The sequence below is a fragment of the Molothrus ater genome, chromosome 29 (genome assembly GCF_012460135.2).
Source record: "Molothrus ater isolate BHLD 08-10-18 breed brown headed cowbird chromosome 29, BPBGC_Mater_1.1, whole genome shotgun sequence".
Classification (NCBI taxonomy): Eukaryota; Metazoa; Chordata; class Aves; order Passeriformes; family Icteridae; genus Molothrus; species Molothrus ater.
In genome coordinates, this window is record NC_050506.2 from 141,382 (window position 1) to 157,902 (window position 16,521).

Sequence of the window (16,521 nt, forward strand, 5' to 3'; positions counted from 1 at the left end):
GGGCCGCTCAGGGCAGGGTCACGGATTTGGCATCGCCGCCGGGGAAGCGGATCTCGTGCGCCAGGCACGGCCCGTTGGGCTCCTTGCCGAAATCCACCAGGAAGTTCTTGTTGACGCTCAGGCCGCCCTTGTCCGTGTCCACGTCGAGCTGCAGCATCACCGAGCCCTCCCTGCGCGGGGACAGCGGCGGCTCAGGGCGACAGCGACCCCCGGGGCCGCGCCGAGCCCGCCCGGAGCTGCTCCGGACGGCGCCGGGGAGCGCCCGGGCCCGGGGCCAGCGGCTCGGGCTGCGGCTGGGGCCGCTTGGGGTCCCCAATGCCCGATGGAGGGGACAGGACGGGCGCAGGGACAGCTTTGGGTCCCCACTTCCCCCAGGACGGGCACAAACCCCGGGCAGGACGGGCTCGGGGCCCTTTCCCCTCCGCAGCTCCCCCAGGCTCGGCTCGGGCTGTGCCCGGCCCGGCCGGACCCCCTTGGGCTGAGCTCAGCCCGGGCTCTGCCCGATCCCGACCCGGCCGCGAGCGGCTCCGCGGCAGCCCCGGGGGGGTCGCGGCCCCTCCCGCTCCCAGCCGGGCCCGGCAGCCTCGGGCAGCCGGGAGGGGCTCACTTGATCAGGCTGGGGTAGAACTGCCGGTCCCAGGTGCTGTAGAAGGAGTTGGTCACGTAGAGCCGCTTCCCGTCCAGGCTCAGCTGCAGCGTGGCGGGGCCGCCGTACACGCGCTTGCACTGGGACACACGGACTGGGGTTACTGGGGGCACTGGGACACACGGACTGGGGGCACTGGGGGCACTGGGACACACGGACTGGGAGCACTGGGGGCACTGGGACACACGGACTGGGAGCACTGGGGGCACTGGGGGCGCGGGGACACACGGACTGGGAGCACTGGGGGCACTGGGAGCACAGGGACACACGGACTGGGGGCACTGGGGGCGCTGGGGCTGGATTCCAGCAGGGGCAGTGAGAGCAGGCTCAGGCTCACGCTCAGGTGAGCGCTCACACACGCTCACACTCACGCTCAGGTGAGCACACACTCACACTCACTGGGGGCACGGGGACACACGGACTGGGGGCACTGGGACACACGGACTGGGAGCACTGGGACACACGGACTGGGGTTACTGGGGGCACTGGGGGCGCGGGGACACACGGACTGGGAGCACTGGGGGCACTGGGGGCGCGGGGACACACGGACTGGGGTTACTGGGAGCACTGGGACACACGGACTGGGGTTACTGGGGGCACTGGGACACACGAACTGGGAGCACTGGGAGCGCTGGGACACACGGACTGGGGGCACTGGGAGCGCTGGGGCTGGATTCCAGCAGGGGCAGTGAGAGCAGGCTCAGGCTCACGCTCAGGTGAGCGCTCACACACGCTCACACTCACGCTCAGGTGAGCACACACTCACACTCACACTCACTCACACTCACGCTCCGCCAGCCCCGCCCCCAGCCCCGCCCCGGCGCTCCGGCCCCGCCCCGCTCACCTTGAGCACCAGCGGCTCGGGCTGGCACTTGAGCTCCTCGTCCCTGCACACGGTCACGGGGCCCCCTCGCAGGATGCTGCCCCCCACGAACACCTGCAAGGGCCGCGCTGGCACACGAGCGTTCCCCGGCCCGGCCCCCGGGCCCCCCGGCCCCGCCCGGCCCCCCGGCCCCGCTCGGCCCCCGGCCCGGGCCCTGCCCCTCACCTGCCCCACCAGCCGGGGCTTGCAGCTCCGGGACAGCTCGTACTGCCGGATGTCCCCGTGCAGCCAATTGCACACGTACAGGAACCGGTCGTCCTGGCTGATGACGAGGTCGGCGATGAAGGCTGCGGGCAGAGCCGGGGCTCAGGGGCACGGCCAGCACCGGGGGAGGCCACACGGGCCTGGCCTGAGCTGGGCTTTGGGGCAGGGACCAGCACTTTGGGCTCGGTCGGGATTCGGGGTCGGTAATCATTTAGGGTCCGTCCCGTTTGGGGTCAGTCCTGATTTGGGGCCAGTCAGGATTCGGGGTCCCCCAGCAGGATCTGGGGTCACCGAGCCGGCTCCGCGGTCACCCAGCAGGATTTGGGGTCCCCCAGCAGGATCTGGGGTCCCCCCGCCGGCTCCGGGGTCACCCGCACACCGTGCCCGGCTGCAGAGCTCGCCCAGGGAACAGGAATGCCACCCCCGAGGGCACACGCACCCGGCATCTTGGGCATGATCCAGCCCGACACGTCCTTGGCCGGGATCCGGATCACCTCCTCCACGGCCCAGTTGTCTCTCTGCACAGGGACACCGAGCCCGGCTCAGCCCGCGCTGCCCCGGCCCGAGCCGAGCCGAGCCGAGCCGGGCACGACGGGCTCAGCCCCGCGCCCCGCACCCGGACCCTCCCTGGCCCCGTTCCCCGCTCCTCCTCCTCCTCCTCGTCCTCCCGGCCCCGTTCCCGCTGCCCACCGCGCCGCACTTGCCTCGCAGGATTTGTAGAAGCGGAAAATGGCCCCGCTCAGGGCACAGCTCACGTAGCCCTCGGCGGCCTCGGGGTTGTGCAGGAAGCGCACGGTCATCGGCAGAGAATCCTCGCCCAGGTCGAAGCACTGCGTGAGGCTGCGGCACGACAGGTTCCACACGTTCAGGCGGCGGCCGAAGACCCCTGCGGGACACGGGGGAGAGGCTGGGGGCGGCCGGGGGGGCCGGCGAGAGACCCCCGAGGGGCTCCTGGGGGGCATCGGCACGGGAAGGGCAGGAGCTGGGCAGGGGGAGCTGGGAAATGCGGGATTTGGGGAGAACAGAGAGAAATGAGGGATTTGGGGAGAACATTGAGAAATGCGGGAACTGGGGAGAACGCAGAGAAATCCGGGATCTGGGAGAACGCAGAGAAATGCAGATTTGGGGGCAGCAGGACCCGGCCCCCCCGGGTTCCACCCCGCCCATCCTCAGCCCGAGCCTGGCCGAGGCTCCGGGCACAAATCGGCCTCTCGCGGGCCCCGAGCCCTGCCGGCCCCAGCTCAGCCCTGCCGGCGCTGCCGCCCGCGTGTCCCCACCTTTCTTGAGGTCATCGGGGTTGAAGCCACGCCCGGCCACTCTGGGCACCATCCCGGCCGAGCTGACCAGGACGTTGTGCCGGGCCTGGTACCAGAAGTCGTGGCCGGTCGGGGGAGCCTCACACTCGTTCTCCCAGTTGCCCTTCAGCTCGAAGGTCTCTCCGTCCAACACCACGAAGCCACCTGGGACACACGAGGGACGGGCGGGGACAAATCCAGGCTGCCGCGAGTCCAGCGGGACCCCCGGGCTGCGAGTTTGGGCAGGGACACGGGAATTCCAGCAGGGACAACTCACCTTTGCCGTGGCCAGCGGCGTCGCCCATGTTGGCGACCAGGACGTCCCCGTTGGGCAGGGGGTGGGTGACAGACAGGTAGCCCTTGTTGCACTTCCAGAACACATCCACGGGCTCGATCATCTGCGCGAACCAGCGCCGATCTCAGCCTCCGCCTGCTCGGCGCCTTTCCCGCCCGTACCCCAGAATCCAAGCCCGCTCCCTCCCTCGCTCCCTCGCTCCCTCGCTGCCGGCGGCCCCGGCTCCCCCCGGCCGTACCTTGCAGATCCGCGGCGCGCGGCACTGGGAGCCCACATCCACCACGTAGATGCGGGAGGAGATGAGGCAGGGCAGCACCAGCTTGGTCCTTTTGGCCGCGGCGCCGCTGTCGAAGCAGCCGCAGGCGGGGCCCCAGCCCGCGCAGTGCAGCTCGTCCTTGAGGTTGGGCATGGGCAGCCGGTGGATCACCTGGGCACGGCCAAGGCAGCTCAGGCCGGGCCGAGCCGGGACAGCCCGCGGGGAGCGGCCCCGGGGCCTGGGGAGCCCCGGAGAGGGGCTGGGAGCGGCCCCGGGATTTGGGGAGCCCCGGAGAGGGGCCGGGAGCGGCCCCGGGATTTGGGGAGCCCCGGAGAGGGGCCGGGGGCGGCCCCGGGATTTGGGGAGCCCCGGAGAGGGGCTGGGAGCGGCCCCGGGATTTGGGGAGCCCCGGAGAGGGGCTGGGAGCGGCCCCGGGATTTGGGGAGCCCCGGAGAGGTGCTGGGGGCGGCCCCGGGATTTGGGGAGCCCCGGAGAGGGGCCGGGGGCGGCCGGGAGCAGACGGGACAAGGTTTAAAGGTTTTCCTCGGTTCCCCCACACAGAGATATCCGGGCGGCCCCGGAGGGCTCGGGGGGCGCAGCCCCGGCTCGGTCCCGCCCGGAGAGCCCGGCAGGCGCCCGTACCTGGCCGTAGTGGCAGGAGCGCGGATTGAGGTCCACGGTGGCCAGGAAATCGGGCTGCTCGATGCCGGTGCACCTGTAGGTGCAGGTCACGTAGGCGACCTCCTCCCGCGGCGCTGGGGACACAAAAGCGGCTCGAACCGCGCCCAGAGACCCGAACGGGACCGGGAGAGCCCCGGGCAGCTCCCCGGCATGACCGCCCTGATTTCGGGGCGCTGCCATTCCCTGCCGGTCCCCCCGCGCCGCTCCCGACCCGGGAACGAGCAGGAGCGACCTCCGGCAGCTCGGGCCAAGGGGCTCGGCACAGACACCGAGCTCGGGGGACCCCAAAGAGCCCAAACGCCCCCAACCCAGCCCCAGGAGCAGCACTCGCCTTTCAGCACGTCGGGGCACGAGGGGTACTCGTAGCACGGAGCTCTGCATCTGTCTGGGGAGCAGAGGGGACGCCGTGAGCCCGGCCCGGGCCCGCGCCCGAGCCCGCTCCGCCGGCTCCCTCCCAGCCCAGGGACCCCCGGGGCCACCCCGGGGCCACCGCGGCCCTCCCGGGGCACCCCTGGGAGCGCTCGGGACCGCGCTGCCGCCTCCCGGCTCCGGGACAGGCACCCTGGGGACAGCGCGGGGCCGAGCCCCGCTGGGGACACCTGGCGACAGCGCGGGGACCCCTCCCCACTGCGGGCACGGCACCGAGCCCAGACGGGACGGGGACAGAGCTGTCACCCGGAGCCGGGACACGACGGGGACAGAGCCGGGACGGGGACAGAGCTGCCACCGTGAGCTCGGATGGAGACAGAGCTGTCACCCGGGTCCAGGGCACGCTGGCACCTCCAGCACGGACAATCCCTCGGGATCCCGGGTCCGCGGGGCGGGCAGGGCCCCCGGGAGCCGCCAGGGCCCCGCAGCAGCTCCGGGAGCAGCGGCCCCGCGGGCCGAGCTCGGGCCCGGCTCCCTCCTCGTGCCCGGGGCACAAGGCACCTGTGCCCAGGTGTGCCCAGCTGTGTATGCGCAGGTGAGTGTGCCCAGGTGTGTGTGCTCAGCTGTGTATACGCAGGTGAGTGTGCCCAGCTGTGCCCAGGTGTGTGTGCCCAGGTGTGTGTGCTCAGCTGTGCCCAGGTGAGTGTGCCCAGCCTTGCCCAGCTGTGTCCAGGTCTGTGTGCCCAGCTGTGCCCAGCTGTGCCCGGGCCAGCCCCGCAGCCCCCGGGCGGGGCCGGGCTGGGGCCGGGGCTGCGGGCCCGGGGCTCGGGGGCAGCCGCGGGGGTCCCTTACCCATGGCTGCAGCTCTGGGGTCGCGGCGCTGGCGGCGGAGGAAGGAGCCGGAGCTGAGGGGCAGCTGCTGCTGTCTCGGGGCTGGAGCGGCTGTGCCGTGCCCTGGCTGCTCCCGGGGGCCTTTTATCCCCGCAGAAGGGTGGGGGGAGCGCGGCCAAGCCCAGGGAGGGGCTGCCCAGCGCTTGGGAGGGGCCAGCCCGGCGCTGCGGCTTCTTTCCTCCTCCCCGCCGCCAATCTGGGCCCAAATCTGCTGCTCCCTGCAGCTCCCGAAGCCTCAAACCCCGGGGCCGGCCCCGGCCGAGCCCGGCTCGCCCCGCACGGAGCGGCTGCTCCGCACCCGCAGCGCCCCCGGCCCGGCCCGGGCACCCCCAAACTGCTCCTGCTCCTGACAGGGGGACCCCGGCCCCGATCCCAGCGTCAGCCCGGGGCTCCCCGAGCCGCCTCTGCCGGGGACGGGACTTTGGGAGCTCGGGGACACCGGGACGGGCTCGGGGACACCGGGACGGGCTCGGGGACACCGGGACGGGCTCGGGGACACCGGGGCGGGCTCGGGGACACCGGGATGGGCTCGGGGAGCTGCTCAGGGGATCTCGGGGACGGGGACAGACCCAGGGGACACCGGGATGGGCTCAGGAAATCCTCCCTGAGCCCCCCTGGGGCAGCTGCAGCCAGTGCAGGACACGGGGCGGCCTCCCCGGCTGACTCCTGTTGGTGGGGACCTGGGGACAAGGGGGATTTGGGGTGCTCGGCTCTGGCAGTTGGGGCTGGAAGGGTCACCCGGGACTGTCCCCAACCCTCTGATCACCCCCAAGTGTCCTCAGGGCCCTGGGCCATGCCTTACCCCAGCCCCGGGTGCCACCACCAGCACAAAAGTGGCACCAGCCGGGCTGGATTTGACCCAAACCGGGCTGAAGTGGCCCCAAAAGAGCCGAGATCCCGCTCCAGGCCCCGAGGGCTCGCAGCAGGGTCCCCTCCCGAGGCCACCACCGGCCTGGCCGCCAGCAGTGCCACAGCCCGGGACACTCAGCGCCCTGGAATGCGGCTCCCGGCCCTGGGGAGAGCGGCCCGGGCACTGCGGAGGGCACAGGGACACGGAATTGCTGCCGCCAGCAGCGCGGGGACACCGCCCGGGGATGTCCCCGCAGCGGGGACAGCTCAGCCCCCCCGGCCGCTCCGGGACAGCCCCGGCACCGGGCACCGGGCACCGGGCAGCGCCTCAAGGGCCTTCTCTGGGCACTGCGAGCGGCAAAATCGCGGAAAACCATCGGCTTTGGGGTGGAAAAGTGCAGAAGAGGCTCTGGCCGGGGCCGCCCTTGGCCGGCAGCCCCGCTTTGGTGCGCCCTGGACACCCTCGGTGTCCCCACGTGCCCGCGCCTCCCTCCCCTGGCGCTGCACACCCGCTCATTAGCCAGCTCATTAGCCCGCTCCTCATTAGCCAGCTCATTAGCCCGCCCCTCATTAACGAGCCGCGCTGCTCCCGGTGGCTTCCCGAGCTGACGTCGCCGTGTCCCCTCCCTGTCCCCGCTCGGCGCTCGCGTGTCCCCGCGGCGCTGATAACAGCGAGATAAGCGCGGGCTCAGCGCAGCTCGCGTGGCCGCAGGACAAGCCCCGGCACCCTCCGGCCGCTGCCCACGCCCCGCCGGCCGCTCCGGCTCCTCCGGCCCCGGCGGGATTTGGGAACGGGGGAGCGGCGGGATTTGGGAACGGGGGAGCGGCGGGATTTGGGAACGCGGGAGCGGCGGGATTTGGGAACGCGGGAGCGCCGGGATTTGGGAACGCGGGAGCGGCGCACTGGGACGAGCCCCCGCTCCGCCGCCACCTCGGACAGCTCCCGGCTCCGGCAGCGGCCCCGGCGGGGCTTTGGCTTCCCCCGAGGTTCCCCCAGCGGGGCCGGGGCTCCTTCAGCACTACCCGCTCCTAAATCCCGATTTCCTGCCCTTTTGGCCCATTCTCCGTCCTCTCTTCCCGGCCTCGGCCTGATCCCGCACCCTCAGCCGGGCGCTGACTTTGGGAAAACGTTTGGCTCACGGAGGGAGCCCCAAATCCCGCTGCTCGTTCCTCCGCGGGGCTGCAATTCCACCCAGGAGCCGCCCCCGGGGCTCTGCAGCGTTCCCGGCTCTCCCATCAGAAAGCCTCGAGCTCAAATTCCCTTCCGAGCCACGAATTCCCCGCTTTTCTGATGATTCGGTGGGAAAAGTGTGATTTTTGGGAGCTGGCTTCCGAGTTCACCTGAACATGTGACAAAATCCAAAATTCCCCGGCCAGTGGAAGGCAGGTGACACTGGATGAGCTCGGGAGTTTGTTCCCCGCTCCTCCACCAGAAATAAACGGGAAAAAAAATCACACTCGGGGGAACCGCGAGCTTTTCCTTGGTTCCAAGCCCGGGGGCCTCCACTGCAGCCCAGGACGGGGCCGCGATACCCCGGGTCGGGCTTGGAACGGGACCGAGGGAGAACATTTGTCCCTGTCCCTGTCGCTGTCCCTGTCCCGGTCTCTGTCCCCATCCCTGTCCCTGTCCCGGTCCCTGTCCCTGTTGCTGTCCCTGTCCTGTCCCGGTCCCGGTCTCTGTCCCCATCCCTGTCCCGGTCTCTGTCCCCATCCCTGTCCTCGTTGCTGTCCCTATCCCTGTCCCTGTCCTTGTCCCGGTCCCTATCCCTGTCCCGGTCCCTATCCCTGTCCCTGTTGCTGTCCCTGTCCCTATCCCTGTCCCTATCCCTGTCCCTATCCCTGTCCCTGTCCCTGTCCCTGTCCCTGTCCCTGTCCCGGTCCCTATCCCTGTCCCTGTTGCTGTCCCTGTCCCGGTCCCTGTCCCTGTCCCTATCCCTGTCCCTGTCCCGGTCCCTATCCCTGTCCCTGTCCCTGTCCCTGTCCCTGTCCCTGTCCCTGTCCCTATCCCTGTCCCTGTCCTGTCCCGGTCCCTGTCCCTGTCCCGGTCCCTATCCCTGTCCCTGTTGCTGTCCCTGCCCCGGTCCCTGTCCCTGCCAAGGGGGACACGCGGCGGGCCCGCACCCCGAATTCCCTCGGGATTGTTCCAGGGAACAGCCGGACTCCCCAAACCAGCAGGAAAAGCCGGCCGGGAGGAGCCGCTGCCCTGGGCCGGGTCCCAAAATTCCCAAGGGTTGGAAGTTTTTGGGCGAGCAGCCCCCGAGGAGCCGCCACAGCCCGAGATAATTCCAGGGCGTCTCTCCTCCTCTGGATCCGCTTGGAATGAGGGACTTGAAAGGCTCGGGGAGGCCTTTCCTCCCTCCACGGGGCAGGAATGTCCAGCTCCAGAGGCTTTTCGGGATGGGCGGGACAGATCCCAGATGAATCCCTTCCAAATCGGGGGAGATAAACGCGATCTGCAGTGTCAGGAACGGAGAAATCTGATTTTCCCTGGATTATGGAAGTGGGGATGAGGAGGAGAGGCCGGGAAACTTCCCGAACCGGGCTGGGGGGACGCTGCCCCCACCTCTGGCCATGGAAAAGCCGCAGGAGAGCACAGGGAGAACCAGCCCGGCTCACCTGGGCGCAGGGAGGGGCAGGAAGTAATCCCGGCTCTTATCAGCAACTTTATCTTATCAGCCGCAGCTTTATCTCCTCCCGGCCAGGCTCACCACGGGAATTTCGAGCTCACCCAAACGTTCATTTGCTGTGGTTTTTGTAGGATTCGCTCATTTTGGGGGGATATAGGAACTGGATTTGATGTTTGGAAATAGCGCTGAGTGCTAAAGGGCCCATTAGGAGAATTCCAGACTTCACTGGGTTTGGAAATTGCACCGAGGATTAAAGGGACGCTCACGGGAATTCCAGGATTTTTGGGGCTGCAAAATCCCTCCAGGATCATCCAGTCCAAGATGGGGCCCATTCACCCAGACAAACGTCCGGGAATTCTCCGGGGGTGGCCACTCTGAACCTCCCCGGGCAGCCCCTTCCAAGGCCTTTTCCCTTTTCCAGGAAGAATTTACCCAGATTTCCCCTGAGCCTCCCCTGGCACAGCTCGAGGCCGTTCCCTCTTGTCCTGGCCCCATTCCCTGGGATCAGATCGCAAATCCCTCCCGGCAGATCCCAAATTCACCGGGATCCCCCTTTGATCCAGGTGGAGGGCCCGGTGTCCCCGGGATCCCCTGAGCAGCTCCCCGAGCCCGTCCCGGTGTCCCCGAGCCCGTCCCGGTGTCCCCGAGCCCATCCCGGTGTCCCCGAGCCCGTCCCGGTGTCCCCGAGCCCGTCCCGATGTCCCCGAGCCCATCCCGGTGTCCCCGAGCTCCCAAAGTCCCGTCCCCGGCAGAGGCGGCTCGGGGAGCCCCGGGCTGACGCTGGGATCGGGGCCGGGGTCCCCCTGTCAGGAGCAGGAGCAGTTTGGGGGTGCCGGGCCGGGCCGGGGGCGCTGCGGGTGCGGAGCAGCCGCTCCGTGCGGGGCGAGCCGGGCTCGGCCGGGGCCGGCCCCGGGGTTTGAGGCTTCGGGAGCTGCAGGGAGCAGCAGATTTGGGCCCAGATTGGCGGCGGGGAGGAGGAAAAAAGCCGCAGCGCCGGGCTGGCCCCTCCCAAGCGCTGGGCAGCCCCTCCCTGGGCTTGGCCGCGCTCCCCCCACCCTTCGGCGGGGATAAAAGGCCCCCGGGAGCAGCCAGGGCACGGCACAGCCGCTCCAGCCCCGAGACAGCAGCAGCTGCCCCTCAGCTCCGGCTCCTTCCTCCGCCGCCAGCGCCGCGACCCCAGAGCTGCAGCCATGGGTAAGGGACCCCCGCGGCTGCCCCCGAGCCCCGGGCCCGCAGCCCCGGCCCCGCCCGGGGGCTGCGGGGCTGGCCCGGGCACAGCTGGGCACAGCTGGGCACACAGAACTGCACACACCTGGGCACACTCACCTGGGCACAGCTGGGCACAGCTGGGCACACTCACCTGGGCACACCTGGGCACAGCCGGGCACAGCTGGGCATACAGACCTGGGCCCAGCTGGACACACACACACCTGGGTACACACACCTGGGCACACACAGCTGGACACACCTGGGCACACTCACCTGCGCACACACAGCTGGGCACACCTGGGCACAGGTGCCTCTGTGCCCCGGGCACGAGGAGGGAGCCGGGCCCGAGCTCGGCCCGCGGGGCCGCTGCTCCCGGAGCTGCTGCGGGGCCCTGGCGGCTCCCGGGGGCCCTGCCCGGCCCCGCGGACCCGGGATCCCGAGGGATTGTCCGTGCTGGAGGTGCCAGCGTGCCCTGGACCCGGGTGACAGCTCTGTCCCCATCCGAGCTCACGGTGGCAGCTCTGTCCCCGTCCCGGCTCTGTCCCCCTCGTGTCCCGGCTCCGGGTGACAGCTCTGTCCCCGTCCCGTCTGGGCTCGGTGCCGTGCCCGCAGTCGGGAGGGGTCCCCGCGCTGTCGCCAGGTGTCCCCAGCGGGGCTCGGCCCCGCGCTGTCCCCAGGGTCCCTGTCCCGGAGCCGGGAGGCGGCAGCGCGGTCCCGAGCGCTCCCAGGGGTGCCCCGGGAGGGTCGCGGTGGCCCCGGGGTGGCCCCGGGGGTCATTGGGCTGGGAGGGAGCCGGCGGAGCGGGCTCGGGCGCGGGCCCGGGCCGGGCTCACGGCGTCCCCTCTGCTCCCCAGACAGATGCAGAGCTCCGTGCTACGAGTACCCCTCGTGCCCCGACGTGCTGAAAGGCGAGTGCTGCTCCTGGGGCTGGGCTGGGGGCGTTTGGGCTCTTTGGGGTCCCCCGAGCTCGGTGTCTGTGCCGAGCCCCTTGGCCAGAGCTGCCGGAGGTCGCTCCTGCTCGTTCCCGGGTCGGGAGCGGCGCGGGGGGACCGGCAGGGAATGGCAGCGCCCCGAAATCAGGGCGGTCATGCCGGGGAGCTGCCCGGGGCTCTCCCGGTCCCGTTCGGGTCTCTGGGCGCGGTTCGAGCCGCTTTTGTGTCCCCAGCGCCGCGGGAGGAGGTCGCCTACGTGACCTGCACCTACAGGTGCACCGGCATCGAGCAGCCCGATTTCCTGGCCACCGTGGACCTCAACCCGCGCTCCTGTCACTACGGCCAGGTACGGGCGCCTGCCGGGCTCTCCGGGCGGGACCGAGCCGGGGCTGCGCCCCCCGAGCCCTCCGAGGCCGCCCGGATATCTCTGTGTGGGGGAACCGAGGAAAACCTTTAAACCTTGTCCCGTCTGCTCCCGGCCGCCCCCGGCCCCTCTCCGGGGCTCCCCAAATCCCGGGGCCGCCCCCAGCCCCTCTCCGGGGCTCCCCAAATCCCGGGGCCGCTCCCAGCCCCTCTCCGGGGCTCCCCAAATCCCGGGGCCGCCCCCAGCCCCTCTCCGGGGCTCCCCAAATCCCGGGGCCGCTCCCAGCCCCTCTCCGGGGCTCCCCAAATCCCGGGGCCGCCCCCAGCCCCTCTCCGGGGCTCCCCAAATCCCGGGGCCGCTCCCAGCCCCTCTCCGGGGCTCCCCAAATCCCGGGGCCGCTCCCAGCCCCTCTCCGGGGCTCCCCAAATCCCGGGGCCGCTCCCCGCGGGCTGTCCCGGCTCGGCCCGGCCTGAGCTGCCTTGGCCGTGCCCAGGTGATCCACCGGCTGCCCATGCCCAACCTCAAGGACGAGCTGCACTGCGCGGGCTGGGGCCCCGCCTGCGGCTGCTTCGACAGCGGCGCCGCGGCCAAAAGGACCAAGCTGGTGCTGCCCGGCCTCATCTCCTCCCGCATCTACGTGGTGGATGTGGGCTCCCAGTGCCGCGCGCCGCGGATCTGCAAGGTACGGCCGGGGGGAGCCGGGGGCGCCGGCAGCGAGGGAGCGAGGGAGGAGCGGGCTTGGATTCTGGGGTACGGGCGGGAAAGGCGCCGAGCAGGCGGAGGCTGAGATCGGCGCTGGTTCGCGCAGATGATCGAGCCCGTGGATGTGTTCTGGAAGTGCAACAAGGGCTACCTGTCTGTCACCCACCCCCTGCCCAACGGGGACGTCCTGGTCGCCAACATGGGCGACGCCGCTGGCCACGGCAAAGGTGAGTTTTCGCTGCTGGAATTCCCGTGTCCCTGCCCAAACTCGCAGCCCGGGGGTCCCGCTGGACTCGCGGCAGCCTGGATTTGTCCCCGCCCGTCCCTCGTGTGTCCCAGGTGGCTTCGTGGTGTTGGACGGAGAGACCTTCGAGCTGAAGGGCAACTGGGAGAACGAGTGTGAGGCTCCCCCGACCGGCCACGACTTCTGGTACCAGGCCCGGCACAACGTCCTGGTCAGCTCGGCCGGGATGGTGCCCAGAGTGGCCGGGCGTGGCTTCAACCCCGATGACCTCAAGAAAGGTGGGGACACGCGGGCGGCAGCGCCGGCAGGGCTGAGCTGGGGCCGGCAGGGCTCGGGGCCCGCGAGAGGCCGATTTGTGCCCGGAGCCTCGGCCAGGCTCGGGCTGAGGATGGGCGGGGTGGAACCCGGGGGGGCCGGGTCCTGCTGCCCCCAAATCTGCATTTCTCTGTGTTCTCCCAGATCCCGGATTTCTCTGCGTTCTCCCCAGTTCCCGCATTTCTCTCTGTTCTCCCCAGTTCCCGCATTTCTCTGTGTTCTCCCCAAATCCCTCATTTCTCTCTGTTCTCCCCAAATCCCGCATTTCCCAGCTCCCCCTGCCCAGCTCCTGCCCTTCCCGTGCCGATGCCCCCCAGGAGCCCCTCGGGGGTCTCTCGCCGGCCCCCCCGGCCGCCCCCAGCCTCTCCCCCGTGTCCCGCAGGGGTCTTCGGCCGCCGCCTGAACGTGTGGAACCTGTCGTGCCGCAGCCTCACGCAGTGCTTCGACCTGGGCGAGGATTCTCTGCCGCTGACCGTGCGCTTCCTGCACAACCCCGAGGCCGCCGAGGGCTACGTGAGCTGTGCCCTGAGCGGGGCCATTTTCCGCTTCTACAAATCCTGCGAGGCAAGTGCGGCGCGGTGGGGAGCGGGAACGGGGCCGGGAGGACGAGGAGGAGGAGGAGGAGGAGGAGGAGGAGCGGGGAACGGGGCCAGGGAGGGTCCGGGTGCGGGGCGCGGGGCTGAGCCCATCGTGCCCGGCTCGGCTCGGCTCGGCTCGGGCCGGGGCAGCGCGGGCTGAGCCGGGCTCGGTGTCCCTGTGCAGAGAGACAACTGGGCCGTGGAGGAGGTGATCCGGATCCCGGCCAAGGACGTGTCGGGCTGGATCATGCCCAAGATGCCGGGTGCGTGTGCCCTCGGGGGTGGCATTCCTGTTCCCTGGGCGAGCTCTGCAGCCGGGCACGGTGTGCGGGTGACCCCGGAGCCGGCGGAGGGACCCCAGATCCTGCTGGGGGACTCCAAATCCTGCTGGGTGACCGCGGAGCCGGCTCGGTGACCCCAAATCCTGCTGGGGGACCCCGAATCCTGACTGGCCCCAAATCAGGACTGACCCCAAACGGAACGGACCCTAAATGATTACCGACCCCGAATCCCGACCGAGCCCAAAGTGCTGGTCCCTGCCCCAAAGCCCAGCTCAGGCCAGGCCCGTGTGGCCTCCCCCGGTGCTGGCCGTGCCCCTGAGCCCCGGCTCTGCCCGCAGCCTTCATCGCCGACCTCGTCATCAGCCAGGACGACCGGTTCCTGTACGTGTGCAATTGGCTGCACGGGGACATCCGGCAGTACGAGCTGTCCCGGAGCTGCAAGCCCCGGCTGGTGGGGCAGGTGAGGGGCAGGGCCCGGGCCGGGGGCCGAGCGGGGCCGGGGGGCCGGGCGGGGCCGGGGGGCCCGGGGGCCGGGCCGGGGAACGCTCGTGTGCCAGCGCGGCCCTTGCAGGTGTTCGTGGGGGGCAGCATCCTGCGAGGGGGCCCCGTGACCGTGTGCAGGGACGAGGAGCTCAAGTGCCAGCCCGAGCCGCTGGTGATCAAGGTGAGCGGGGCGGGGCCGGAGCGCCGGGGCGGGGCTGGGGGCGGGGCTGGCGGAGCGTGAGTGTGTGTGAGTGTGAGTGTGAGTGTGTGCTCACCTGAGCGTGAGTGTGAGCGTGTGTGAGCGCTCACCTGAGCGTGAGCCTGAGCCTGCTCTCACTGCCCCTGCTGGAATCCAGCCCCAGCGCTCCCAGTGCCCCCAGTCCGTGTGTCCCAGTGCCCCCAGTGCCCCCAGTCCGTGTGTCCCAGGGCTCCCAGTGCCCCCAGTGCCCCCAGTCTGTTTGTCCCAGTGCACCAGTGCCCCCAGTGCTCCCAGTCCTAGTGTCCCAGTGCCCCCAGTGTCCCCAGTGCTCCCAGTTCGTGTGTCCCAGCGCTCCCAGTGCCCCCAGTGCCCCCAGTCCGTGTGTCCCAGTGCTCCCAGTCCGTGTGTCCCCGCGCCCCCAGTGCCCCCAGTAACCCCAGTCCGTGTGTCCCAGTGCAAGCGCGTGTACGGCGGCCCCGCCACGCTGCAGCTGAGCCTGGACGGGAAGCGGCTCTACGTGACCAACTCCTTCTACAGCACCTGGGACCGGCAGTTCTACCCCAGCCTGATCAAGTGAGCCCCTCCCGGCTGCCCGAGGCTGCCGGGCCCGGCTGGGAGCGGGAGGGGCCGCGACCCCCCCGGGGCTGCCGCGGAGCCGCTCGCGGCCGGGTCGGGATCGGGCAGAGCCCGGGCTGAGCTCAGCCCAAGGGGGTCCGGCCGGGCCGGGCACAGCCCGAGCCGAGCCTGGGGGAGCTGCGGAGGGGAAAGGGCCCCGAGCCCGTCCTGCCCGGGGTTTGTGCCCGTCCTGGGGGAAGTGGGGACCCAAAGCTGTCCCTGCGCCCGTCCTGTCCCCTCCATCGGGCATTGGGGACCCCAAGCGGCCCCAGCCGCAGCCCGAGCCGCTGGCCCCGGGCCCGGGCGCTCCCCGGCGCCGTCCGGAGCAGCTCCGGGCGGGCTCGGCGCGGCCCCGGGGGTCGCTGTCGCCCTGAGCCGCCGCTGTCCCCGCGCAGGGAGGGCTCGGTGATGCTGCAGCTCGACGTGGACACGGACAAGGGCGGCCTGAGCGTCAACAAGAACTTCCTGGTGGATTTCGGCAAGGAGCCCAACGGGCCGTGCCTGGCGCACGAGATCCGCTTCCCCGGCGGCGATGCCAAATCCGTGACCCTGCCCTGAGCGGCCCCGGCAGCGCCGCTGTCCCCGCCGGCAGCGCCGGGATTGGGGTTCCGGGGGGGAAATTGGGGCTTTGGGGTGCCCCGGGTGATGGGACTGGGGGGAAATTGGGGCTTTGGGGTGCCCCGGGTGATGGGACTGGGGGGAAATTGGGGCTTTGGGGTGCCCCGGGTGATGGGACTGGGGGGGATTGGGGCTTTGGGGTGCCCGGGGTGATGGGTTTGGGGTGCCCTGGGCGATTCTGGGCTTTAGGATCCCATGGGGGATTCCTGCTTTGGGCTGCCCTCGGGAGATTCCAGGGTTCGGGGTCCCGCGGGCCATTCCCGGCCATCCCTGTCCCTGTCCCCTGTCCCCTGTCCCTGTCCCTGCTTTCCCTGCCATCAATAAAGTTGTTTCCTGCATCAGCCGCAGCTTCCCGAGGCTCATTCCCGGAACATCCCGGGACGAACAAATGCCGGGGGGGTCCGAGGGCGGCGTCGGGGCCGGGACAACGCCCGGGACGGGCGCGGGCGGAGCCGGGACCGCGGGAAGGGTCTGGGGGGAATTCCCGGCGCTGCCTCTTTTCCCGGGGCTTTGCTTCCAGCTGGGCTTTTTATCCCCATTTTATCTTTTTAATTTTTTTTCCCGTATTTTATCCCTGGGGGCTACTCGAGAAGGTTTTCCCCAGAAACAAAGTGGGATCCAGGTGGATATTTGGGATAAATCCTCCCTTGGCCCAGGTTTTTCCATGGATTCCCCATCCCTGGAATTGCCCCAGCCCAGTCCGGGCAGCTCTTGGAGCCGCCTGGGCCAGCGGGAGCCGCCCAAGGGCGTGGGACGAGATGAGCTTTGAGATCCCATCCGTCCCAAAATCCCCAAAAATCCCAAAAAATCCCTCAATTTCCCACAATCCCACCATCCCAAACTCGGCAAAGTTCCGAAGCCGGAGCCGGCTCTCACTCAGCCTCACCCCCTGCAATTAAAACCCCACTTTTCCAGTTCTCCCCTTCCCGATAAAAATCTGCAACCTCCCCGAAATCCCTCGGGAATGTGAGATTTCCTTCCCCCA

General features: G+C 70.3%; 2 protein-coding genes across 2 annotated transcripts; one reads left to right on the top strand and one right to left on the bottom strand.

The window, feature by feature from the left end:
- Nucleotides 1-7: 7 nt before the first annotated feature.
- Nucleotides 8-5,485, bottom strand: LOC118695845 (methanethiol oxidase-like). Its single transcript, XM_036397654.1, has 12 exons — nucleotides 5,482-5,485; nucleotides 4,592-4,645; nucleotides 4,222-4,334; nucleotides 3,562-3,750; nucleotides 3,306-3,426; nucleotides 3,011-3,193; nucleotides 2,438-2,619; nucleotides 2,173-2,251; nucleotides 1,695-1,816; nucleotides 1,491-1,583; nucleotides 608-726; nucleotides 8-170 (listed from the first exon to the last, which is right to left on the bottom strand). The coding sequence occupies exons 1-12, from the start codon at nucleotides 5,483-5,485 to the stop codon at nucleotides 8-10; spliced, it is 1,422 nt and encodes a 473-aa protein (XP_036253547.1).
- An 828-nt stretch (nucleotides 5,486-6,313) lies between these two features.
- LOC118695846 (methanethiol oxidase-like) lies at nucleotides 6,314-15,476 on the top strand. The gene is made up of 13 exons (XM_036397655.1): nucleotides 6,314-6,726; nucleotides 7,082-7,498; nucleotides 10,818-11,113; nucleotides 11,371-11,483; nucleotides 11,995-12,183; nucleotides 12,310-12,430; nucleotides 12,543-12,725; nucleotides 13,145-13,326; nucleotides 13,525-13,603; nucleotides 13,960-14,081; nucleotides 14,193-14,285; nucleotides 14,758-14,876; nucleotides 15,314-15,476. Exons 1-13 carry the CDS (start codon nucleotides 6,314-6,316, stop codon nucleotides 15,474-15,476), a joined length of 2,490 nt encoding a protein of 829 aa, XP_036253548.1.
- The last annotated feature ends 1,045 nt before the right edge of the window (nucleotides 15,477-16,521 follow it).